The sequence below is a fragment of the Ptiloglossa arizonensis genome, chromosome 2 (assembly GCF_051014685.1).
Source record: "Ptiloglossa arizonensis isolate GNS036 chromosome 2, iyPtiAriz1_principal, whole genome shotgun sequence".
Taxonomy (NCBI): domain Eukaryota; kingdom Metazoa; phylum Arthropoda; class Insecta; order Hymenoptera; family Colletidae; genus Ptiloglossa; species Ptiloglossa arizonensis.
The window spans coordinates 25,729,942-25,756,591 of NC_135049.1; the positions used below are offsets into that span (position 1 = coordinate 25,729,942).

Sequence of the window (26,650 nt, forward strand, 5' to 3'; positions counted from 1 at the left end):
TAGTAACACCGGTTACTTCGTTCACTCTGCTGCACGATGCTCCCCTATTCTTTACGCACGAGCTAGCTGGATGCAATTTTCTTATTTAATTATTTATGGTTACAAAATTCGCGCGAATAATCTCCAGCATCCGGAACAACAATACGAGCGAATGAATCATTCGGGAAGTTTCGCCAGGTGACGTCGAAATCTAATAATCGAATCTTCTCGCACGTATGCGACTAAGAAAAGAGATGATTTAAGGGATGATTAATCTGTCGATCGTCTTAATCCGTTTCAATTTAAGGCGCACGTGTCACAAGTTGGTCTCCGATGTTCGAAAAGAGACGTCGAGAACGAGATTGACCTATGACTCGTACTCCAAGGCCTGTCCGATCGAATATTATAATCTGTCACTGATGCAATATCATTGCTTCTCGTTGACAGCGTTGAATCATGCAGACGGATAAGACCTACCCGACGGTGGACACATCTTGCTACGATTGGTACGTTTCGTTCGTTGCATGTTTCGAGGATCTGATCTCGTTCAAGAGGGTTTTACATCTCTCTCTTCCCTCTTTTACATAAGGGAAACGATTAAAGTTCTGGATCTGGTCTCGATACCGGACCTCGAAACTTGTATCGAAAGGATCGAACTTTATGGAAAATTATAAAATAGCAAACGATCGAAAGTAGCTGCAAAAGAAATTTACACGCAGTTGCCTTGCACAGGGAGAATATGTTCGTATTTTGAGATCGAGACTTATTTCAAGACGTTTGAAGTTCATGGGAAATTACAAATTAACGTAAGATCGATGAAATTTATTTGAAGAGGATCGAACTTGAGAAATTACAAATTAGCGCAAGAACGAAACCAGCTAGACATTTACATAAAATTTTCTTTTATAAAGAAAATATCCAGTTAGGGTCTCCTCTCAATTTGTCCATATTCAAGGAAAGCTCGGAATGGTCGAATACAGCATTGTCACGTTCACCTGGAAACTTCAGGAGTATCGAACTTTATGGTAAATTAGAGATTAGCGTGAAATCGAAACAAGAGATAATTCTATCACCTTGTCCGAGAGATAAAATCAAAGTATTCCACCTGGTCTGTATCTTCGGATCGCATCTCGAAACTTATTTCACGGGAGCGGTACTCGATAAGAAATTACAAAATTGCCACAAACTCGAAACCGGTTAGACATTCACGCTCTTCTCTTTCACTAGAGAGAAAAATTGGAGTATTCGATCCAGTCGATCCATCTATCGATCGCTCTCTACTCGAGGACAACTGAAAATACTAAAACTCGGTAAACGTTTACCTCTCCTTTCTACACCAAGGTAAATTAGAATACCCAATCGCTTTGTACGCGAGAGAGAAGAAAAGAGAAAAAAAATCATCCATCGAGCAATCTAATTGAACGCATCGATTTGGAATTTTTCCTGCACGCGTGCAAAGGTTAAGAGGATCGAGTCGACGTACGCCGAGATTTATCAACGCGACTCGCCTCACCCTCGAAACGTCCCATGTGCATCGATTCGCGTGGCTCGAACCGTCGCCGAGCAGATTCCCTCTAGCGATCTGTCTTCTTTATCTGCTGGAATTCACCGGTCTGACACATACGTGGGTATATATTTCTGGTCGGTCGGTAGTCGTCAGACGCGAGATATCGCGACACGACCGCGGATGCGAATGGTCCTCGACGATCGGGAACGAAGAAACGCGCGTTCGCCCGTTGCAGATAAAACCAGACTTGCGTTCAGTGAGTAACGAGTCTTTGAGTGGCAGTTCCGCCGGCTGCGACTGCATCCGCCGAGTGACTTTTCGACGTTCAACGGGGACCACCGAGTACGTAAACTTTCGACGAGCTGAACCCTGAAAACACGCTAATCGAGCAACGAACCATCGCTGACGGAAGGTCTGTGCCCACATTCGACGGAAAAGAAACACGTTTCGTTTCGCCGATTTTTACCACCGAGGCTTTTATTTCGGTCAACGACACCGCGAGTGGGTTTTGCGGGGAGTCGCGAGCAAGTATCGGGAAACGAGACTCGAAGTCGAAAACAAGTTCGATATCGCGCCGAGAGGAAGCCGTTTTCGTCGATTGTTTCGCGCGTTGATTCTCGCGGACCAACGGTGGTTCCTCGATGAAAGGAAATTCGAGCGATTGGGAAAGAATATCGATCGTTCGTCCGGTTTGAAGATCGTGACGGGCTCGTTTCAATTTGGAAAATCGCGTTCGAGATCGAAGTACAACGATAGGTACAACGATAGGTTTAACGGACGATATTTTGTAATCGAGTTTGGAAAATTGGGACAACGATCGAGGGAAACATTACTTTTCAAATTCGAGGAGGAAAGGAAGTATAATATATGGAAAGTGAGTCACGAGTCGCGAATTCGAGTAAAACGGATTCGTTAACGACGAAACGTTCTCGAAGAAAATTCGAGACGATTGTAACAAGTTTGCTTTCAGATACACTGGAAACGAATATATGGAACCTGCTCGGAGAATTTGAGAACGGAGGTCTTTATCATTGCAAAAGGGTAGACTGGTTGCTTTGGAAGCAAGTTTTCTTCGTTTGTTTCGGAGACTTTTGGTTGATGTTGTTTTTCCAAACCATTTTGGAAATACTCTTATGGGAGGAACTCGAAGCCATTTGAAACCTCGAACGATTTATCTTCTCGTCGAATCGTATGCAACTTCTGAGATAGTTGGATAAAGGATTAAGTTTTCTCGAAAAAAGAAAAGAAAAAAACACTGAGAATAAATCCGTTGGCAAACATTAATCAATCAAAGTAATAGAAAAAGAATACGGACGTTAATCGCTAAATCGTGAAGAAAAGGTGAAGAAATGTAGATAAACTACCGATTTAACGTATCCAGTTGTATCTTACTATATCTTCGCGCGAGATTAATTTGAACAAGTCTTTATCGGAGAAGCAAAAAAGAGAAAAGGACTAAGTAGTCAATCAAAGGATTAAGCGTCGTTGGATCGAGATAAAAAAGAGGTTATCGCGATAAGAGGCGATTTCACGTTATACGATACGAAATTACTTGAATATTTTACGTTGCGACGCAACACGTTTGAGAAAATTCCATCGAAATGGGTCTCTTGAACGGATTGAACAATTCGAACGGGCTTGTCGATAAATATTTGGAGACCGAGGTAACCGGTCCGCAAAATATTTTAACAAAGGTGCGCATGTTACCGATCTTAATTCTTTATTGACTCATCGAATACGTTTAATCTGCCCGAGTAGATTTCCCTGTATCGGTGCTTATCAATTTACGTATTATCATTTTGATACCACAATAACGCGAAATTACAATCTCGTTTGTTCACGAATTACCGAATCTTACTTTTACGTTTTTTAAATTTCGTTCCAAGATTTTGGAAGTTTTTATTTTTGTTTTTTTTTCTTTCTTTCTTTTTCGTTTACTCTCGCTCGAGAGAAATTTTCGCCGATGTTTTCTTGCATGTTATTAAGCGTACGAGTGTTAGGGAACGATTATCGTTATCGCGACTTCTGACCATCGCTCGGTGGGTACTTTTCGTCGCTGAAAGAAAGCACACAGTGTTCGAATGTCGTGACGATCGTAACGCGTCAGAATTAATACCAAGAGCACGTTTTATCGTATGAGAAATACTTCGATCGTGTTTACCGGGCAAAACGGTTTCGATGTTTCATCGTTGAAAGAATATAAATTTGGGAAATTATGTCTCAGACGGAACCTGACCCCATGGAGAGGAAAAGGCGAGAGAAGAAAGGTGTTACGTATCAGGTAAAAATCATTTTTGTCCGGGACGTTCGTCGGTTTTTCGATTAATATCGCGTTTTGTAAATTGTGTGGAGACGACGATCTTTGAATAACAATTGCAGATACTGTGTGTTTGAGGACAGATGCGTTGAGTTTGCAGCGAGATACTGGATACAATAAATCAAATGTCTCGACCGAAAGTAAATAATCTATTTTGTAATCAAATTTACACGGAGTTGTGGCAATTGGAAATAGGAAACAAAAACAGAAAAGGGAAATACATTATTTAGTATCGTTACTCAAAATCGTTTCGGGATTTACGCTTTGATAAATATATTTTTTATCGAAAGAAAACTGTACGATAACGTTAATTAACGTGAAATTGTTGTACAATTCATTTTTCTTTCTTGATACGCATTGAACGCGAGCACAATGGAACTGTAGTATGAGAATCGTTGGATTTTATTGAAATTGTAGCTTCGATCATGCGGTATCAATACTATTACCTATATACATCGAATAAGTTATTTCGAGAGCAATTGTTTGTTTCTATAGCTTTCTGCGGTCGAGTGTCGCGTTATTACGACACAATACGATAATTAAACGAAACTCATTTTTATTATTTTCATCTTCAAAATTATTCGAAAACTGTCCGAAAAAAAATCTTTTCCCATTCGAAGTCAGTTCCAACTGTTTGGACAACTGTCTAAATTATAATAATTCGCAAATATTCTCTCGATTACATAATCGTAGTTATCAGCACCATTTATTTATTTTAAACTGGATCGAAATGCAGAATTGTAGATTAAATCTAGAAATATTTACGATTCCACGTACTAACCGTTCGCAACTTATAGGCGACAGATTGTAGGTTGTTCACCGTCGTTATCAAAAACGGACTACTGAATTAATGACTTCGTACTCTATATAAATAATCGTTACTTTAACTGTAAACTACTTTTAGAGACGACTGTGTTTCAAATATTCCGTTACATCACAATTCGTATTATGATGTATTAATTACGCGACTGTTGAAGGTTGAAGGGTCTTGTCGCACGGGCGAAAGAATTCGAAAAATTTCGATAAAACAATTACAGAGTCGATCGTGTACGTTTATATGGTTTTCGAGACGCGAGGGCGAGTTCTGTTGAACCTTACCTAAGATCGAGTTATGTACGATCGTCGATGTTGTGTAAAAACAGAACGGAGGATCGAGCTGTCTTCGCTTGCGTACAAAAATTCCAATGGCTAGTCTGTTATCTGCGTAATCAATTACACGAGGTGCCTTATTTCAATTTCTTTTCCCGCGATCGTCTTGAATAATGCTCGCATCGACGCGTTATTTGTGAAAATAAATAAGAAATCTTAAATAAAAATTAATCTCTCGTCTTGAATCGCGCGATCGTCTTGAATAATGCTCGCTTCGACGCGTTATTTGTGAAAATAAATAAGAAATCTTAAATAAAAATTAATCTCTCGTCTTGAATCGCGCGATCGTCTTGAATAATGCTCGCTTCGACGCGTTATTTGTGAAAATAAATAAGAAATTTTAAATAAAAATTAATCTCTCGTCTTGAATCGCGCGATCGTCTTGAATAATGCTCGCTTCGACGCGTTATTTGTGAAAATAAATAAGTAATCTTGAATAAAAATTAATCTCTCGATAATCCACGGTCTTACCTCGTGAATATTTTAAACATTAACCAGTGACACCGATCTCGAGAGATTCTATTTGTATAAACGTAATTGTAAATTGTTTACCTTAAAACTCGTACGAGAATTCCTCGACAGTTACCCGAAAAGTGCATTTAGAGAGATCATCAAAATGTAGATGTTGGTCCGGGAGAGATTATTAGAAAAATTTGCATAACTCGAAATAACGCGATGTTATAGAACCTTTGACGCTGTTTTACGTAAACCTTGCGGTGACACTTCAAGGCTTAATTTAATTATTCACCGACTGTCTTGCTCGTCTACTCAGTGATCCTTCCCAAACCGGTTTCGATATTGGCCACATAAGAGGAGTCGAACGATAGCGGGGTTGTTAAAAAGTCCCTTCGATTTTATTTCGGTGTTTGGTCGACTACCCCTTCGTATTTATTCATTCCTCGATCTGTCGTAGAATGTAACAGATTTTCCATCGCGTCGAAAGAACAATAAGACCTTTTTTCAGAGGAGCTAAATATACGAAATATTGTTCGTAAAATCGTGATCGTAAATTCAAGAAAATGTTACTCGCCAACGTTATCGATTTTTATGAATTTGATGAATCGTTCGCAAAATCAAACCGTATATTCCGCGTAATCTTATCGTTTGCCAAGATGACCAAAATTTCTTTTCATTTTACCAATTACGAAAAGAAAACTTGTATTTGTTCAATGGGCCGATATCGAGTGTGCAATTGAAATTCAAACAATCGTGGATTTTATTGATCTTGATTGCGATCGAAATTAAAATAAAAATACATACTCAATTCGCTTCTTCTTCGTTGACTATTTCATTGAAAATGTATAAATACATTTTAATCGATTCATGATCTATATTATTTCTCGATATCGATTACTTTGCAGATTCGATTTGTGTCTATGTTTGTCGTTTTATCGGTCGTGATTTTTATCGAAGATCCGTACGAATTTTCCACTTGGAATCGTCAACACGTAACGCCATAAACATGGTCGTTTTTGAAATCGGAATCGATTATCTTTTAAAACAATTATTCCGATTTGTAGCAATTATTATTTCTCGTTGTTTTGCATTTAGCTCTTGCATCTGTTCGTAATCGATGCCGTCGATGTGTTTCTTCACGGTGATTGTTAATTATAAATATGTAATGACGACAATCGTAAATGTAAAGATAACCCTTGAATTCTTGCATCGCGAGCGAGAGTCACGAGATCTTTACGTAACACGTTTATGGAAATTGTAATTTCCATAAATGTGTCGCGCACATTTATCGTGCGCGATTAAGGAAAGTAGTTGGGTCTGTAATTTCATCAACGCTTTCGTCACAAATAAGTCCTTTACAATACGGAGCTTTCGATTAAACAAAAACAATTATATCCCGTGACTACATTTTGTTATACGACACGTATACGGTTTGCAACAGCGAAAATTGTGCAAAATGCTGCCTTTGTTAACCCCGGGGTAACAGGTTATCGTCCAATTAAGAGATACCGAACGATTTTGTCGTGTGAATTAATTCCAGCGATAAGACGCACAGAAGATTACGCGCTAAATCGTAATATTTAAACGATACAAAATACCGAAATAAAATTTCTGAAACGTAAAGACAGAATTAACGATAGAAATTTTATAAGATTCTAGTTGGACGTAAGAACTATGTTCAGATTTTGTTTAAATTACGTCGTTACGTCGAAGCAACGTAAAGTTCGCTACGATTACTGTGCGATATTTCTGAAAAGAATTAACCAGTGCTTTCTTTCAGATAATTATGTCCTTGTGCGCGAATTCCTCCGTTCTGGGCCCTTCTATGGCTTTTGGTTACAGTGCAGTGGCACTGGGACCATTAATGGCACCCACGAGCGACGTCAAAATCGACAAAATTCAAGCAAACTGGATAGGTCAGTATCACTCCTGCAATTCTTTTGGATAAATATCCATGTATACAACTTTGAGTTAATTAAGGTTATTTGGTACTCTAAATCGTTGAGTGAAAATGCTAAAGATTCAAAAGTTCCTTATTCCTGCGTAACTGTTATCGAATCTAGTACCGTGCAATGTTTCTTTTTCCGGATTGTATGTATTGTCCTTGTAAAATTTAAAAGTGCTCCTTAGCACGTAAATAAAATAATAGTAATAATAATAATAAAAAATATTCAAGACTTTCAGATAGAAACACTTACTTGCGAGCATACTCGTTGATTCGGGGGTTGGTACGGTCCCTCGCCAAACTTCACCGAAGACACTCGCGACGTACCGACTGAAAATTTTACGCGAATTTGCAAGAATTTCTTTTCGTACATTAGAATTCTATAAACCGTGTTAACGATTGTAAATTAAAGGAACGATTGTCTTGACGTAAATACGAACGCCTAAAAATGGCGATTGTAAATTAAAGAAACTATCGTATCGACGTACGCGTTGAACGTTCGAAAATGGCGGGAACAGTGTAGATTAAAGAAACTATCGTATTAACGTACGCGTTGAACGATAGAAAATGGCGGGAAAAGTGTAAATTGAAGAATCTATCGCGTTAACGTGTGCATTGAGCGCTCAAAGTTCGATAGTATCGTACGTAGAAAGACACTAATAAAAAAATGTCACGCGACTGAAGGTATTCGTGAAATTTGTTTTCGAGCCGATCGTGAGAATCGCGCGAATCCGCTTACGGCGAGTTACCAATCCGTAAGCGAGCGAGCGTGTCGTCCATCGCGGCGTTCTCGCGCTCCAATTAACGCTCCAATTAATTCACAGCCACGGTCACAGCGCTGGGAATTCCGTTTGGCTGCGTGTTGTCCATTTACACCATGAGACGCGGAAGGAAACTGAGCCTGCTGATAACGTCCATCGTCTCGTTTCTCGGTTGGCTCGTCATTTACTTCTCCGGGACGTACGAACAGATCCTCGTGGGCCGAGTAATTTCCGGAATCGCGACCGGTTCAGCCTCGGTCCCGGCGACCGTTTACAGCGCAGAAGTCGCTGCTCCGAAGTGGCGCGCCACAATGGTCACGTGGACCAGCGTGTTCATCGCGATCGGTGTCCTGATTGTTTACATTTTCGGCTACCTGTTCAAGGTAAGAGTCTTGAGAAAAAAACAAAACACCGAACACTATGCTACTTGGCGCGTTAACCCTCGTATAACCGACCGAGTACTCGGATTTCTACATTTCTTAAAACAACGAACTCATCCCCACTCTTTGGATATACTTGGATCGATCGATGTTTCGCGATGAAAAATACACGCGAACAATTTTTAATTAGTTTCGAAGTGTACGGTCGGTAAATGTTTAGCGCGATTTCATTAGGAATTTAAAGGTGAATGTCTTCCTTTTGCAACGAGGTGTTCAAAGTTGTACGATTGTCACCGATTTATCGCACTTGGAAGAAAAAGTATACATTCGAGCCACGTGAGTCACTAGGTACCGATGTTACGGAGTTTACTCGCGATTTCTTCGTCTCTCGTGAGTAATCTAAGAGGACGTTGATGTAAGCTTGTCTCGTAGAGTGTATTTTATTCAAAAGTTTGATTGCTGTTCACTGTGGAAACGATCCAGCACGGTTAGAAATCGTTGCTCGGTGATCTTGTTCCACGGTAAGTTCAAAACGGGACAACGATCGATTCGAGGGAAAATTGTAGTTTTAGTATTTTTGTACGTCGAGTGGGACGCGACTTGCTCGTTCGAGGGTTGAAACGCGACTGGTGGTCGTTCGCAGAGAGGCGAGACGCCGAAATAGGCCACGTGGATCGGTTGTTTGTAAAAGGTTTTCGATTCGGAACTTTTGACGGCCACCTTTCCCTTCTCGATGAAAAATTACACTTCACGGATCGCGGGTTAAATGGATCCTCGTCCGGTATGACGAGAAACCCTCGAAAGCGAACGATAATTCTTTCAAAGTAACGGGCAAACAGGTTAAAAAGTCCATCTGGTTTTGAACCTTCAAATTCGACATTTGAGATTTTTTTTCGAGAAGACTATTCCACGTATCAATTTCATACTTTGCGCGTACATTTACTTAAATCTTGCCAGCTTGTAAGAATTTTCTCGTTTATAAATAATTAATCTCGTCGAAATGATACGCCGTTAATGATACGCTGGATTTTTGGATGCGTCGAAAAAGAGACTTACAATTATCGAATTAATTTTGGTTCGAATATTGATACATACAAAAATTTCAAGCGGTTAAGAAAATCTTCTCGGTATAATATTTTCAAAACTCGAGTCTTTAAGAAAATGTAATATAAAGATTCTCGAACAATGATCCGTTGCGCCAATGCACAATTATATCGTACAATTTTAATATAAAAAAAAAACTGTGTCAAAGTAACGTAGTTAAAGTGCACATTCAAGTGCACAAGTGCAAGTCCAAAGCTTTGTATATTCTGACAACAATTTTCCTTTCTCAAAGAAAGTGTTACCGATCGTTTAAAATCGGTAAATCAATTCTGGAGCGCAATCTGAACGCGCGAGACGTTCCCTTTGAAATGTCGTCGCCGTTTTATCGGTACATAATTTCTGTCTGTTTAACATTGCGGATCATTTCCGTCAACGAAGAAGAGACGCCCGAACAACTCTAGTCAGGAAGCGAGCGACTCGGATTTCTATCTGTTTCGCGTTACTCTCACCGACAACGCGAAAACATGTTTCCTAACGGACGATTCTCACCCATCTTCCCTTACGAAGATAACGACCGACTTCCGTGCGAACAGATTACAAGAAATTGTAATACCGATCACCGAAAACCCAACATCCTGACCGTGCCACCCCGTACAAAGAAGCCAAGCTTCCCGAATACTTACCGGTGTTTCTCTTCCAAAGGACAATTGGCGATTGGTGGCTCTGATGTGCGCCCTGTTTCCGTTGGTCTCGAGCGCGATGACCTTGGCCGTCGTCCCAGAAACCCCGATCTGGTTACGGGACCGACGTCGTCTAGACGAGGCGCTGGACTCCCTGAAGAGATTCCGCGGTATTCCAAAAAATGAACCGCCCACGACGGAGCTGCTGCAAGAACTGCAACAACGTCCGCAGAAGAAGAAGCAACACCTGCTGAAACATCTGCTGAAGAGGAACGCCTTGATACCGTTTGGCATCATGCTCGGTTACTTCTTCTTCCAACAGTTCTCGGGGATCTTCGTGGTGGTCTACTACGCGGTGGACATCATCGGTAGCGCCGGTATCACGATAGACCCCTATCTGGGTGCAGTTCTGATAGGATTCACCAGACTCGTGGGCAGCGTGTTGGTAGCTTGCGTGTCCAGGAGATTCGGTAGACGGATACCATCGATCGTATCTGGAACAGGGATGACGATCTTCATGGCGATACTGTCCATATACTTGATACTGGAGGACAGACGTTACATTCTGAAGGACGGTAGTGTGATACCGATGGTCTGTGTGCTGATATACATCTTCGTGAGCACATTGGGCTTCCTGGTGGTACCTTTCGCCATGGTGGGCGAGATTTATCCCGCGAAGGTAAAGGAAGTACTCACGGGACTCACCTCCTGCATAGGATACATATTCAGCTCGGTCACCGTGAAGATCTATCCAGACATGAAGACCAGCATGGGTGAACACGGTGTGTTTATATTCTTCACGGTGTTGTCCCTGGCTGGCACATTGTTCGTCGCGTTTTTCTTGCCCGAGACCAAGGGCAAGACCCTTCTAGAGATCGAGGAAATGTTCTCCAAGAAGAAGAGCGTCATCGATCTTCAAGGGAAGGAGAAGATGGTGCATCTCGAGAACGTGTCCACGGAAACGTAGACTTCCTCTTAATCGAGAAAACGTGGAAACTGATTTGGAAATTAGCCACCCGTTTAAACGAGAGGTCCAAGTGTTTGCGATTCGTCGCGAATTGAGCCTGAAAGATTAAAGGAAATTGTAAATACTGCTCAGGAATGTTTGTCATTGATGTAGTTTAAGGAAATGTTTGAAACGTGGTTGAGAGTTGTCTTGAAATATTTGGTAGGGTTCGATTCGTGTCCGTTCGAGGAAAATCGAAGAAAATCACCGACGAAATTTCGAGCGATCTTTCACGAACGTTTTGCTCGAGATTTGGCGGTCGGTTAGGACGAGACTCTGAAAAAATTGATGGATGGTTGGACGAATTGTCCAGAAATATTGGAGATTTAAAAATAGTAAATACGCACGGTTCAAATTTGTTTTACGAAGATTTGGAGAAAACGAATTTGGATTCGAACCAGTTCAGTATTCCTTTGAACGAAAATTGTACTATCTCCGTTTCACTTGACCAAAGTATTGCCACACATACCGGTAGCCTTTTACTTAACAATTTAATACTAATAAGCGAAATTATCACGATAAGCAATATTATTCGCCGTTTGTGTTCACATACATTTAATATAATTTAAGACTTATCTATAAACGATCGTTGAACATTTTTGTAAGAGAGCGTTTAATATTACAAAAAGAACCTTATAGTTTTGTATAGTGCCACTTTTGTCTAATATGGATAATGTACGATTTTTCAATCGGAGAGACGAATTAAAAAATTCCAAGTAAATGAGAATAGAGTTCTATTTGTCGAGAAACTTGTTCACTTTAGATCGTCGATTTACCAGTTACGATTTATCGATTAAAAGTTTGCACTATTTTCGAAACGGTCGTAAGATCAATCATTTTTAAAGTTTTGAAAAATCCACGGAGACTCTGTTAAACAGTGCGAAAATTTCAATTAAAACGAAAGTGGTGCTTCCGATTTAGCGAGTAATGATCCACGCGATGATTTAGCGAGTATTTATCAAACATATTTTCATACCTCGTAAGTTTATGCTTATTTGGCAGATTGTGATACAAGTTCTTTAAAACGTGAAATAAGAGTATGCGTGTATTTTTATTTCAATAACGATAAGCCGAAGTATCTTATTCCTATAAGTTATTATTCCGAGAATTAAAAGATTGTTTTCCACTCGCGCGTGGAAAGAGCTAACCAAAGTTTATCCTGCGAATCCAAGTGTACTTTAAGTATAAGTATTTTTGAGTGTAAACTCCCTCTTAAAACCCTCCGCCTCTACAAGAGGGTTCCACGTTGTGAAACGTTGTTTCTTAATTGATCGATTCATCGAATAAAAGATTATTTGCTAGTTAATCTCGAAATGACGATAACGAATCGAGTCGTTTTCTTGTGACAAAAATATGCTTCATTGAGAATAAAGTGCTGATGTAAGATCGATGTCGTGCATTTGTGTCAATGTCAGATAGTCATTAAGCTTCGGTAAAGAGTTTCATTCGATAACAGTTCGAACGATCGATATAAGTTACACCGTTACGTTCGACACATTTGTGTCAAGACTTGTACACAAATGGATCTTTGCGTAAAAAACGAATAAATTGAATTAAAAAATTTCCGATCTTTCCTCGAGTTTGTTCGACGTTCGAGTAATAAACGTTTTGTCACAAACGACGGTTATTCCACGTAAAGGAACGTTGAAGATACCTTTCGTAAATTGTTCACAATTTAGATTTTCCATTTCGTAAACTATTCTCTTTAGATTCTCTACTTATTTTCTATCTTATTGGGTCGTTCGGAAAGTGATTTCGTTTTCCAAAATGGAGAATGTATAATTTAGTAAAATGTTTATACACTCTAAAAAAATCGTGTTTCATTTTCACCACAAAAAAAAACGAAATGACTTTCCGAACAACCTAATATTTAGTCTATCGAACTTTGGGTCGATTATTCAGATCGAAGAGCGAAAAATTTCAATGTTCACTTTTATTATTAAAATCTTAAATAATAAATTAACAAATGTCGTAACAATCACGGTAATTAAATAACAAACACATAATAACGTACGAATGTGAAAGCATGAAACGGGGAATGGAGAACGTGATGATAAAAAAGGTGGGATGATGCTTCTAACTATTGATAATAGTGATGATAATAGTAGCAAGCGATAATAATGATAATAATAATAATAATAATATAATAATAATATAATAATAATATAATAATATATAATATAATATACTATAATATAATATAATAATAATAATAATAATAATAATAATAATAATAACATAATAATAAGAATCGATGCTCGATCGCAGAAATAAATTATTATCCGCGAGGATGGCCCGCGCGAAAATACGACTTTTCCCTTAAAAAAGAAAAAAAGCCGTTCAGTCGTGTAATAATTGATATTACAGTAAAATCGATTTCTCGTCTCGGCTCGGACTCGTCCGTCCTTTACCATTTCTCATCCCTTTAGGGCAACCACCTTCGCGCCTCCGTGAACGTTCGATCATTATTTTCCACCACTAGAAAAGCGGAGAAATATAAATTGCTGGAATTGGGGAGAAGATGGGAGTTGTGGTGGTTACGGAAAGGAAAGGAGCGCGTCGTGGTTCGTCGTCGAGAAACGAGATAAACAAAACGATCACGTTGTACGTCACGGTGCGATTTCCTCGCTAAAATTCTCTTATCTCGATATCTCTGTCGCGCAACGTCGATCCAACGTGGCGAACGTCCGCTCGAAATCGCGACGAGTCGACGCTACGACGTGACCCGATTCCCAACGTATTCGCTAAACTTTGGTCTTCGTTCTCTTCTTTTCTAAAATTTACGCGAGAATCAAAAACGATGAAACATCGATTCCTCCGTGTTCGACGTATCGCGAGAAACGCGATCGTTCGATCGATGGATCGAACCGTTTCGATTTCGTCGATGTTTACCGATTCGAGAGCGATTCGTGGAATCGAGCACTCGGAGCACCGGGAACGTTCGTACGTTGAAAGTTGCGTCTGTTCGACGAAAGTGGGCTGCGCGAGGCGTCGTCGTTCCCCTAATTTGTTCGGGATCGAACGATCGACGCGACCTAAAACGTCGCGGTTCGTTCAGGTACGCCGTACACGTTCCGTTGTCTCGTCTTTCCAACGAGTCGTTATCGAACGATAGTCGGAACGTGATCGCTGGATCAACAGAGGATCAGCGAGTCTCGGCGATTTCTGATCCGTGGATCTCGACACGAGCCGTGTGAATCATCGGTCGATTCGTACGCGTCATCTTCGAATCGATTCGTCGCGAGCGAAACGAACGAACGATACGATACGATTTCGAAGTAGCGTCTACGTAATCGTTGCGCGCGTTTTTCATCTTCGAAAGCGATTCACCGAGTGTTCGGTTCGGTTCGAGATCGACGCTCGACTCCGCTCGATGACTCGACGAGATGGATTGGATCAAAGAGCGATCTGTGAGCGCTCGCGGAGTCATTCGTCGTCGTGGTCGTCGTCGTCGTCGTCTGTTCAGTCCAAGTCTTCTCTCCTGTAATCGCGGCTGATCGTCTTCGATTCGTTCTTAGGAGAGTGCACGCGTCGATGGACGATCAACAATTTGCTACCTTAAACACCTAGTAATGTCAGTAAAGCTCTCGTTGCCGACGAAGGTCGAATCCTCGTCGTGGGCCCGTGGCATTCGACCTTCTCCCGAAGCTTTCGCGAAGCTTCGTCCAAAACACGGGAAGCCTCTCATCGGCCGATCCTTCGTCGCTCCCGGTCCACGTCGAGCTTCATCGACGAAAACCTAACCGTCTTCTCGTCTTCGCGCTCGAGTTTCGTTCGGCCCTTTGAAGCTTCGATCGATCCAACCGGAGTCGAAGGTACGACCCTATCTTCGTGGCCAGGGTTCACGTTTCTCGTTGACCCTACCGTCTCTTGAACTGGACTTTGAAGGTGATCTCGGGCAACGCCAGATTACCGATAGGGATCGTGTAGTCCTCCTTCTCGAGGGGGACTATCGTGTAATTCTTCAACAACGTGGCCAGAATCGAGAAGCTCAGGTACTGGACCAGCTTGTACCCCATGCAGGATCTCCGTCCACCGCCGAACGGAAGGAAGTGCTCGGGTTTCAGTAGCCTTCCGTTCTGCACGAATCGATCGGGCACGAAGTCGTCCGGTGACGTCCACAGGTCCGTGGACATGTTCAGCTCGTAGTTGTTCAGGAAGATGAACGTGTCCTTCTTGATTCTGTAACCTGAGAAGAAAACTTTCCAATCGGTAACCACTCCTACGAACTGGTACGGAAGTTTGTACACTATGCGAGAGTTAACTTACCGGCGATGGAGCTGTCCTGATTGGCCACGTGAGGAACGATCGGGCTGGCGATTATCCTGATGGTTTCCAAGATGATGGCCTCGACGTAGGGCAACGATCCCCTGTTCTCCAATCCCACAAAGTTCCCGGTGATGCCAACAGCGTCCAGTTCCTCCTGGGCGGTTTTCTGTACCTGAGGTCGCGTCGCCAGAAATCCGAGAATCTTCACCAGGAGGTTCCCGATGGCCGAGTGTCCGCCGATTATGTCCTCCATGACGAAGAGGGCGGTGTTCCAGGACATATGGGGCTCCGCGTCCGTCTTCACGTGATTCACCAGACAATCGAGGTAATCTTTCTCCGGCATCGGGCCGTTCCACTCGTTCACCCTCTCGGTGATGATGTTGTCGATGACGAATTTGCGGATCGCGTGGCTCCAGTGGGCCATCCTCGCCATGTTTCTGTGATGGAGCGGCATCAAGAACGGTAGGAAATCGGCCGCGTAGCCTTGGTTCACCTCGTAGAACACCTTGTCGAAGTTCTCGATCATGTTACGGAAACCGGTGTCCCCCAGATCGAAACTCTTCGAGCACAGATAGGTTATGAAGATGTTGGCGCAGCTGTGGAGGATCAACGGTTTCACGTGCACGTCCACGTTCGGGAGAGAGTCCAGATGGTTCACCAGGGACTCCATCTGGTTGCCGATTATCCCGTTCAGCTCGTTGTAGCGCGAGGAGAAGGCGCGAGGGAACGTGTACGCTCGCAGCATCTCTCTTCGATTCTTCTGCACCTCGGACCAGTTGCAGAACGCAAGAGCTGCAACAAAGGATCGTTCGATGAGTTTCTTCGCGATTCGTGAGCTATCGACGTCTCTGTACACGGTGTTTCGTCGTTGTTCTCGAAACGGTAAATAAACGAATAAATAACTTCATCGTGGAGGGGCAGAGAGGACAAGAGAAATATCGATCGTCGAATTCAACTCGGTTCCATTGATACGCGCGGCAAGGTGAAACGACTACATACGCGCGTTAAACTTGACCTTCGAAAACGCATTTCGAAATATCGCGTCAGGCGAAATGGAAAAATTCGTCGACGCGCGTTCTTTCTCCTCTCCCTTTCCGTTCTCGCGCCACCTGTCGTCTCTCCCACCTCTTTTCCCCGGTCGGGGAACGCGCCACGCGGAAATGCAAGCCGGCGCATGCCGATCGCGCGTACTCGGCAGAAAATCGATTCATCGCCGCGCGAGCCGCCGCCGCCGCCACCGCCGCCGCCACCGCCGCCGCCACCGCCGCCGACTCGATTTCAAATCGAAGCGGCCGCGAGCGGACCAGAACAGGAAGTGACCTGGTTTCTGCCCCGTGCAGGATACTCGACTCCTCCGCGTGCCAACGGAATCCACCATTATTTTTTTTTTTGCCTTTTTTTCTTTTTTTTTTCGACTCGGTTCGAACGTTCGCTCGACGCGATTTTCGAGGGAACGCAACACCGAACGGTACCAAACAAATTCGATGCCCGCGTGTATGTATATCGGTTAGAATTCGAGGCGCGTCGGATTTTACGCGGACTCGGCTTTCACTGTGACGCAACGACTTCGAACGCGTAACACGACGAAACGAAACGAAACGGAACGGAACGGAACGGAACGCGAGTTATCGTTAATTCACGAGAAAAACTGGGGAAGATCGGTCGAGTGTTCGTCTATCGAGGGAACGGTAGCTATCTAAGCGCGAAATCGTCGGTGGAAGAGGAAGAAGATCGCGGTTGCGAAACGAAACGAAACGGAACTCGAGTTATCGTTAATACACGAGAAAACTGGGGAAGATTGATCGAGTGTTCTAAGCGCGAAATCGTCGCTAGGACGAGACGATGGAAGAGCAAGGAGATCGCGGTTACGAAACGAAACGGAACGCGAGTTCTATCGTTAATTTACGAGAAAACCGGAGAAGATCGGTCGAGTGTTCGTCGATCAACGTACGGTAGCTATCCAAGCGCGAAATCGTCGTTAGAAGAGGAAGGAGACCGCGGTTGCGAAACGGAACGAGACGCGAGTCTCGTTAATTGACGAGAAAGGTAACGTAGATCGAGTTTTGGTCGATCGACCGGTCCCGAACTATGGCGATCTAAGCGCGAAATCGCCGCTAGGACGAGGCGTAGGAAGAGAAAGGAAGAAAGAAAATCGCGGTGGCTCGTGTGTCGGAATCGCCTCCGGTGGATCAGCCTTGATCCTGTTTGCCGGCTGCCAGGTGAGCCGGGAACGCGTGAAAGTGGTACCGTGACCTTTCCGGCTGCACTTGGTACCGCTTCGACGTTGACCTTAGCACGAGTTTCGGCGTTGCCTGGACGAACGAAAGCACGAGCCGCGCGAAAAATAAACGGGCTGGCGTTTGTGTGGGCCGGGCCCGCTCACGTGTCGCGCGCGATGGCAAGGTCGTTAGCATGGGGAACGAGTTTTCAGCAGCCGTGACGACGACGACGACGAACGACGACGTAGAGCTGTCGACGAATTCGATTTTCGCGCCGGCTTCGAATCGCGACCGCGAATCGGTTTTCGGTAGGAAAGGAAACGAATCGAATCGAACAGAAGGAAATAACGTCGAGCGAACGGGAAATCGACTTTTTTTTCGAGCGAAGCCGAGCGAGTCCGGCGCGAGTTGAATCGGATCGAGGATCGTGTTTCGAACCGCGTTCGTTGCAAAATTCGTGGACCGTAGGAAGAACTCGCGACGGGGATTCGTTGTGCACGGTGTGTTACGCAACCGCCGGTAGAGCTGTCGCGAATAATCGAAAAGGAAGATGAATGGATCGAGACGGGCGCGATTATCACGGTGAACGAGCGATACCGACGCGACGTCCGATTTAACGGTCGATCGTCGGGAATGGTTACGAGTTCGTCTCGAACGAACCGTGATGCGACACGTTCGCGATAGATCGAGGAAAGAGGTAGGAGAAACGTAAAAGAAAGTTCCTTACAGTTTTCCTTGTTTCCACCGAAGAGTAGATGGTATCTGGTGAAGTTCGGTCTGGAATCGAAATGGTGTCCCTTGATGGTGAGGACCTCTCTTATGTTCTCCAGGCCGTTGACGACCACGCAGGGCATAGATCCCATCTTGAGCTTGATCACCTGGCAGTCGTAGTCCCTGACAAGGTCGGCGAAAGCTTTGTAAGGTACGTCGTAGCGTCCGAGTAAATGAAGGGAGCCCAGAATCGGCCACGGTTTGGGACCGGGCGGTTCCGGTAGGAGGTCGGTCCCATCGTCCGGTAGGATCTTCTTGGAGGTTTTCTTGGTCCTGAGGTGGTCCAGTAGGATCAGAGCGAGCGCCAGGAAGGTAACAGCGACGAGGAAACACGTGGTGGCTGTCAAAGGGATCATCGTTGCAGGTGGTCGTTCCTCGATGCGCACTCGCGGTGTTCCTCGGTTCGAACCGTCTAGAGAATCTGGTACCCCGACCTACGGTACTCGGGTCACGAGGAAATCTCGGTCGGGCGAACGAATCCCGTAAATCTATCGGCGCGTGTGCGTACGACGCGCGAGATCGGCCGACGAACCGTACGCGAGTACTTTAGCCGAAAATGTACCGAGCGGAGCGTAACGGAGGAACCGGGTACCTCGTCCGTATCGGTCTCAACGGTAGCCTCTCGACGAAACCCGTCGAAACCGAAAATACGTAAATCTGTACGTGTATCACTTTCTCCTCGGTTCGGGATCGAAGGAATCGTTCGGTAATCGTTGCGATACGCGTCCGACTGGAAACGAGGATAACCCTAAAATCGGGTGGTCGCGATTCCGTTCTCGAAAGGATGTGTCGTGTCCGTATCGGTAGATCGGTTCGTTGGTCCGTCTGTGAACGGTCTGCCGATCTGGCTCGGTCTGTGGGGATAGGATGGTTGGCCGGCTATCTTATATAGCGGCGTGGTAATGTAGTCAGCACATTTGCGTTGCCTGTGCGCCTCAACCCCATACATATGGATTCGTGTTGAGACGAGGGCAGAAGGGGGAGGAGGTGGTCTCTGTCGTACTCTGTCGTAAGTGTATACAACCCGGTGTGTTGCTGGTGTTGCTGGTGCTGCTACTGCTGGTAGAGAGACGAATTTCAAGAAAGCACCGAGAGAGCCAACTCTCCAACTCGCGTTCGTGTGTGGAACGGGAGAGCCCGAAGAAGAAGGGCTGGAAAGGTGGAGGGAGCGGACGGAGGGATGATAGAAGGTGTGGAGGGGAAGGAGGGAGATCCAGAAAGGTGAAGGGGCTGGAGGAGCAGGGGAGTCCACAAGAGATACCGAAGAGGTACGGGGAGGGGGTGGACGCGGGCTGGAGTGGGGTCCAAGTAGGGCCCAAGCTGGGCCAGACTGGGTAACGAAGGGACGCTTCTTGCCCTTGACTTCTCTCCTTAAGGTGCCATCGGGTTTTCTGGCAGCAAGGTGGTGTGCCTCCAGTCCAGCGAGCACCTCGTGAGACCGGCTGCGCTCCCATCCAGACACGCTTTATTCCGCCTTTATTTCGATGTACTTGGCGTTTATCGATTCGGGACGCTACTACGGTTCATCATGCTTCCAAAGTGGCCCTTCGCTCGCGGCAACGGCTACCGAAAACGCGATCCCGGCCCGTGCTCCTTTCGAACGGGGGCCTTTTAGGGCCATCGGGGTGACAGAGGGACGCGAGACGAGAAAAACATTCGCGAAACCACTCGCGAGCCTTTTACGACGGAATTTGACCAACTGGAAAACTGGAGTAAGCTACGCTTTCGCCTTCTGTATCTTCGACGATTATTCGACAACGCCTCGATACTCTCCGCGTGCATCGTACTCGATATTCCTACCGACTTCTTTCTCGTGCAACGTTCCTACGTATCGAGGTCGTTTGTCTTTTTTTCAATCTTTTTCCTTCTCGAGAACGCACGCTCGAACGCCGAGTAGTCGAAATTCCGTTCTGAAAATTCGACCACTTTCTCGAGGCGACGCGACGTTTCCACTTTCGTCCTTCTCGTCGTCCTCCTCGTCCTCCTCGTCCTCCTCGTCCTCCTCGTCCTCGTCGGCGTAGAAAATCGATCGATCTTGAATCCGAAATTTCTTCCCGCAGGATGTTGAATGAAAGTTACGCAACTCGATGACGAGCCTTCCCGGCGAATGCGTTTGGCACGATCGACCAAAAGGAGGAAAAAGAACGCTTCCGCTGACGTTACGCGTGACGCAACCGGCAGAATTCAGACGGAATCTGCGAGCGACGCTCGCTACTATAAATATTAAGCAACAAACCGAACGTCGCGTCGGATCGATCTCGCGCGGAACGATGGAAAACACGAAAACGAATCGAAACTCGTCGTTCGTTTCTCGATGGGAAATAATAAACGTTCGACGAACGTTTACCGACCATCTCGTGTTCCATAAACCGAGTTTCCGCGACATTTTCAAATCGAAGACAAAGTTTTCGATCTTTCTTATCGTTCGATCTGTTTCGAATTTACAATCGACCGACTCTTACGCTGGAAAATCGAGTGAATGGGCACCGAACGCGAATCGAAACGAATCGATAGATTCGTCCCGATACCAGCGGGAAACCGGCTGCCGCGTTCGATCGACCACGAAATACGGATATCGGTGTTTATACGCTCGATAGTTGTAAAAGCAATTCTCTAGCGAGTTCGAGAGACGTCCGCGGCTCCGCTGTCACCGTCGAACGCGGCGATCATAGTAGGTCAGTTCGGTTGAATCGAATTTAATCGAACGCAATTACGTCGAATCCTCTTCTCCGTTCGTAAACCTTTCCCTGGAACGACTTTTCCCAATCTCTGAAAAAGAAAACGACGAGAAAAACCTATCGTCGTTGAACCTCCGGTTCTCCAGGTATCGAAAGTATCTTCCGCTCGGGAGAAACGATCGAAATACTTCGTATCCGTTAGCGAAATTGTCTCACGAAATCGAGCCGGTTATTTTCCCTGGTAACGCGTCGAACGGATCGAACTTTGACGAATTTACGCAAAAGACATAATATACTGTGAACGAACGAACAAATTCCCCAAACGGTGCACCTCGATTTTGTTTCCATACGCTGTTGGAAAATCTCGGTTATCCTTCAGCGTTTCGCGTTTCGGATCCCCGGTTTCACTTCTCGTGGGCCAAGGATCGGGTGCGGTGGTTACTCGAAAATTTCTCCGCGTCCCTGAACAGGGTGCGAAGCTTGGTAAGCTCTCGGGACACAGATCGAAGGACATCGTCGCGTTATCGGTCCGCGATGCCGATGAGGAAGCGCGCGCGATGAGGAGTACACCTCGAATTCGTTCGAATCGATGAATAAAACATGAGCCCCGGTGGTGTTGGCTATATGCGCGAGTTCCCCCCCAACGGCGGACGATTCCCCACCCTCTGTCGCGGGGCAGCCTTTTTTCCCCTCTCGCGGCGGTGCGACAGTAGGAGATTGCTTCATCCGTATCGAGAGGCATTATCGAGCGTCGATTTCTGGGAAGCTAGCGGTACCGGCCTCTGCCCGGCAGCTCGAAATCGGCTTAGAGAGGAGGCGCATAACGGGAAAGCTCTCGACTCTCCTGCTCGACCCGAAGCTCCTTTTTATCGGGACCTCTCCTACCCGCGCGCCGCGGAATTTTTCATTTCGCTTTCGATCGGCCGCGCGACTCCCACCGTTCCTCCTTCTCGCCACTTCGAATCTCTTTCTCTACAGTTCTCTCTTTCTTCTTTCTTTCTTTCTTTCTTTCTTTCTTTCTTTCTTTCTTTCTTTTTTCTTTCTTTCTTTCTTTCTTTCTTTCTTTCTTTCTTTCTTTCTCTCGCCGGCCTCGAATAGGGTAGGTGTACCAATTAGAGCCACTTCGAGCTCACCAGCAGAGGGTTTACTCGTTTCGGATGTTATTTCACCGGAAAAATCGTTCCGCTTCGAAGCGCGATATCAACCATTCTTTCGTAAGATTCTTTTTACAGGGAGAGTAAAAGTACTGTAAGATTCTTTTACACTTTTAGGTACGACGAATCGGTCACCGACTGATCGAACATGCACAACGAAGTCCAATGTCACGATTGTCGCTTTAAACTCATCGTGTTACTTTGTTTTATCGTTTCGGATAGTGCTTGATCTAAATTAGTTTTAGATATTTATTTCGGATATTATTTGACCGGAAAAATGAACAACTCTTTCGTAAGATTCTTTTTACAGCTTAGACACAACGAATGTTGAATACATGAGTACAATGTCACGATTGTCGCTTTAAATTCATCGTGTTAGTTTGTTTTAGCATTTTAGATAGCGTTTGATCTAAACTAGTTCTGGATATTTATTTCGGATATTATTTGACGGAAAAAATGAACAACTCTTTCGTAAAATTCTTTTTACAGATTAAATACAACGAATGTTGAATACACGAATACAATGTCACGATTGCCGCTTTAAACTCATCGTGTTACATTGTTTTATCATTTCGGATAGCGTTTGATCTAAACTAGTTCTAGATATTTATTTCGGATGTTATATGACCGGAAAAATAATCAACTCTTTCGTAAAATTCTTTTTACAGCTTCCATACGACAAATCGGTCACCCACTGATCGAACACGCACAACGAAGTCCAATGTCACAATTGTCACTCTTCGAGTTACCTTGTTTTATCATTTTAGATAGTATTTGATCCAAACTAGTTCTAGATCGAACCGAGACGTACTTTTGTCTATTTGTAAACATTTTTGTAGTTCTACCACCGTCGTCGAGTGGACACCATTCCTAGGTATTAGCACTCCAGTTTGCGTAACGGATGCAAGACGAATGGTAAAATTATCGTCTTTCCCACATTGTAACAATTTTCGTACTTATTACTTGTATTACGTTTTCTACGCTCGTGTTCGTCTTTTGATACTTATTTTCCAGTGCGAACAAGTATGAAATCTCGCGAGTTCGAATTTGATTGAGAATAAAATAATTCAAGCGACAGTTGCAGGGACACTGATCGTCTTAACCCGCGATTTTTCGTTATTCCGCGGACTCGCGTTTCGTCTCCCGATGGATCTCGATTCCGCGGAGACGTTTCACGAGGGAACAAAACCGAGCAATTGGATGAAAATGAAATTTACCCGCGTAGCAAGGTGACCGGATCGCTCGGCCCTCGTCAGCTGCACGCGAAATAAAATTGCTCGCCAGCTATTATCTATTAAAATATCCCGAGTCACGCGAGGACCGACGTCTCCGTGCGAACGCGGACCATCGGGAGATCACCGCGAAAGTGCCAAAAAGTTCCCAAGGAAATTTTTATACACGACAAGTGCGCCACGATGAAAAACAAAGACTAAACAATTGCTACCGAGGTTCTCAATCGCCGCGAGAGAAACATCGGACGTTAATTCCGAGACTTTTCCATCAAGGATCCTCCAGGCGTGGGTGGACACTTTCCACATGGTTCTGGTCGATTGACATTTTCCTCGAGAAAAACGCGCTTAAAGTTTCCAAAGATACAGAAATATAGAAAAGTTTGTCAATGATACAATTCTACTATATACTAATACAAATTGTTCATCGCTGGTAAACTCCTAGTTACAAAGTAGCGAACTAGAAGAAGGTATTTAAAAACACCAATACTGGGTCGTTCGATAAGTTATTTTTCACATTGTAAAGAAATACGTGACTCTTAAACGTTCGAACAACTGTAAATAGACGAACGAGTCGACGGATGTACAAGAAACTTCACACGTGTTCATCAAACGGTTGTACCGTCTTTCGAAAAATAAAACGAACCTAATAGCTCCGTTTCTTATCGAACGACAAAACTTATCGAGGGTTATTCGCTGATGAATCGACCGCGTTCGTGAGAAACGCGAATTTCTCAGAAAAAGTAATTTTTCCGGGGAAAAAAAAATGAAAATTAATGCCCCCTTGACGAAGGAGGTAAGCGAGGACGATGAACGAGGGGTACGGTACGAAGTGGCTCGTGATTCGTGGGAAACGCGAGACGAGAAAAAGTAATTTTTCCGGGAAAAAGAAAAAGAAAAAAGAAACGAATGCCCCCTCGAAGAACGAGGTAAGATGGTGAACGCGGGGCACGGAACGAAAGGGCTCGTAATTCGTGGGAAACGCGAGACGAGAAAAAGTAATTTTTCCGGAGGAAAAAAAAAAGAAAAAAGAAACGAATGCCCCATCGAAGAACGAGGTAAGACGGTGAACGAGGGGTACGGAACGAAGGGGCTCGTGATTCGCGCGACGCGAGATTCGTCCACGTGGCTGGTCCGGGATTAAATGGAATCGCCGGTTCGATTCGCAGAATACGGCCGTGTTTTCTCGCGATCCAGGCTCGATCTTGATCCCACGCAGCGAAGCGCCTTGGGCAGACGGAATCTCAAGATCGCGGCGCGTCCGCGAAATGCGTATCGGCGACGACTCGTGGAGGGGTCGAGAGGTGAGACGGATCGATTCGATCTGTTCTCGACGGATATCGGGAACCGGCCAGACTCGACGAAGGTCCCGCGTCGGCCAAAATCAAGGCTCCGCTTCGTTCGACAACGAAACCGATACCGGATGTCTCGGCCTTATCCTTTATGCCGTGCCGCCGACGATCGGATTTACGTAGCGCGCGAGCAGGTTTTATTTTTGCCGATCGCGCGAAAACGCGCCGGTTTGTACGGCCTGGAGTCCTTAATACCGGGACTTTTACGATACATGGATCGCGGTCGCGCCTTTCCACGCTGCTCTCGCGTATCTCGTTCCCCGCGAATCGAACGCCTGCAACTCCGTCACGGAAGAAAATTCAAACCGGGAAAATCTTTTCAAGTTTATCGGAGTTAGACCGTGGACGGTGTGCCCCAAACGCGACGATTGCACAGATTTCGGAGAATTTTTCATACGGAGCCGAGTTTAGAAATTTTTAGAGATTAGGACCATCTTTCGAGGAAGAAACTATACCACGGACGGTGAGAGAAGTTAGGATTTCGAAGAGTGCCTTCTCGCACCGCGCGAAATCGAACACTCGTGGTTGTTTCGCGGGGAAAGATCTCGACGCCCAGTAACTTTACAAAATTTTGGAAAAATTCAGAAATTCTTTTTCTCGAGATAGAAAGTAGAGAATTTTTGTGCTGTTTGAAAATTCCTTTCTCGAGACAGAAAGGAGGGAATTTTTTGGACAATTTGAAAATTTCTTTCTCGAGATGAAGATGGAGAGTTTTGGAAAAATTCCGAAATTTCTTTCTCGAGACAGAAGGTGAACAATTCTGGAAAAATTCCGAAATTTCTTTCTCGAGACAGAAGATGGAGAGTTCTGGAGAAAAATTCCGAAATTTCTTTCTGCTGATGGGAAGTGGACAATTCTGGAAAAATTCCGAAATTTTTTTCTCGAGACAGAAGATGGAGAGTTCTGAAAAATTTCAGAAATTTCTTTCTGGAGACAGAAGATGGACAATTCTAGAAAAATTCCGAAATTTCTTTCTCGAGGCAGTAACTGAACGCGAAGTGCAAAGGTAAGGTCTCGTTCGCGTGGCGAATCTAGAATACAACAAACCGTCGATGTTGGAAGCAACGTCGATTGTTCCAGCGAAAAGAGCGACTCCGAAGAAAGTGAGACAACCGAGGTGACTCGGTGACACACTTTTCCGAAAGCCGAACGACAACGCGATCGAATCGTCCCGCAATTAAATCGCTCGCGTATCGTTCGTCGAGGAACTCCCGAAAACTAAGAGTCACGCGTCTCGCGACCCTTTCACGTATCGAAAGAAGCGGACCAGGTATTTCCCGATCGCTTCCTTGGCTCGAAGACGCCGAGGTGTCGGGGAAGTGGAAATTGTAGACCAAAAGGGGATCTCCGCGTTTATTTTTGGAAGATTCGAACAGTGGTACGCGTCGCCGCTGTCGTAGATAGATGGCCGAGATAAGGGCCGCGTTTGGTATTCGTATTTCTCGATACGAAGGCGACCAGTTCCAAAAATCAAGGTTGTCCGGATTAGCCACGAATAAAACTCTTCTGCTTCGAAAGCTGGACCGCGAAGCTGCCCCTCCTCGACAAGGATATCGCAGGACTCGAGCTTAGCCGAGTCTCCGACACGTCCAAGGTGGATGCGTATTCCTACGAATCGAGATTTCGACCAACACTTCGAAACAACGGATCCCGAAGGTTTAAGAATCTGAGCTGGGTCTACACCGAAGCAAAATCTAGCAACATTTTCCCGTGCAAATGTTGTTGTACTTTGCAAAAGGTTTCCAACATACGAC

At 44.7% G+C, this 26,650-nt stretch overlaps 2 protein-coding genes across 3 annotated transcripts; one reads left to right on the forward strand and one right to left on the reverse strand.

The window, feature by feature from the left end:
* The first annotated feature begins 40 nt into the window (after positions 1-40).
* LOC143155038 (trehalose transporter 1-like protein) lies at positions 41-12,787 on the forward strand. Of its 2 annotated transcripts, XM_076327269.1 has the most exons (6): positions 41-2,360; positions 2,457-3,180; positions 3,711-3,767; positions 7,189-7,324; positions 8,178-8,497; positions 10,241-12,787. In XM_076327269.1, the coding sequence occupies exons 2-6, from the start codon at positions 3,088-3,090 to the stop codon at positions 11,183-11,185; spliced, it is 1,551 nt and encodes a 516-aa protein (XP_076183384.1). In that variant the 5' UTR covers positions 41-2,360; positions 2,457-3,087; the 3' UTR covers positions 11,186-12,787. The 2 variants fall into 2 exon arrangements, with proteins under 2 accessions (XP_076183384.1, XP_076183385.1); XM_076327270.1 differs by lacking the exons at positions 41-2,360; positions 2,457-3,180; positions 3,711-3,767 and adding an exon at positions 6,715-7,073.
* Positions 12,788-14,978: 2,191 nt separating this feature from the next.
* LOC143155039 (cytochrome P450 307a1) lies at positions 14,979-18,875 on the reverse strand. The gene is made up of 3 exons (XM_076327271.1): positions 18,440-18,875; positions 15,494-16,285; positions 14,979-15,413 (listed from the first exon to the last, which is right to left on the reverse strand). The coding sequence occupies exons 1-3, from the start codon at positions 18,837-18,839 to the stop codon at positions 15,085-15,087; spliced, it is 1,521 nt and encodes a 506-aa protein (XP_076183386.1). The 5' UTR covers positions 18,840-18,875; the 3' UTR covers positions 14,979-15,084.
* Positions 18,876-26,650: the final 7,775 nt, after the last annotated feature.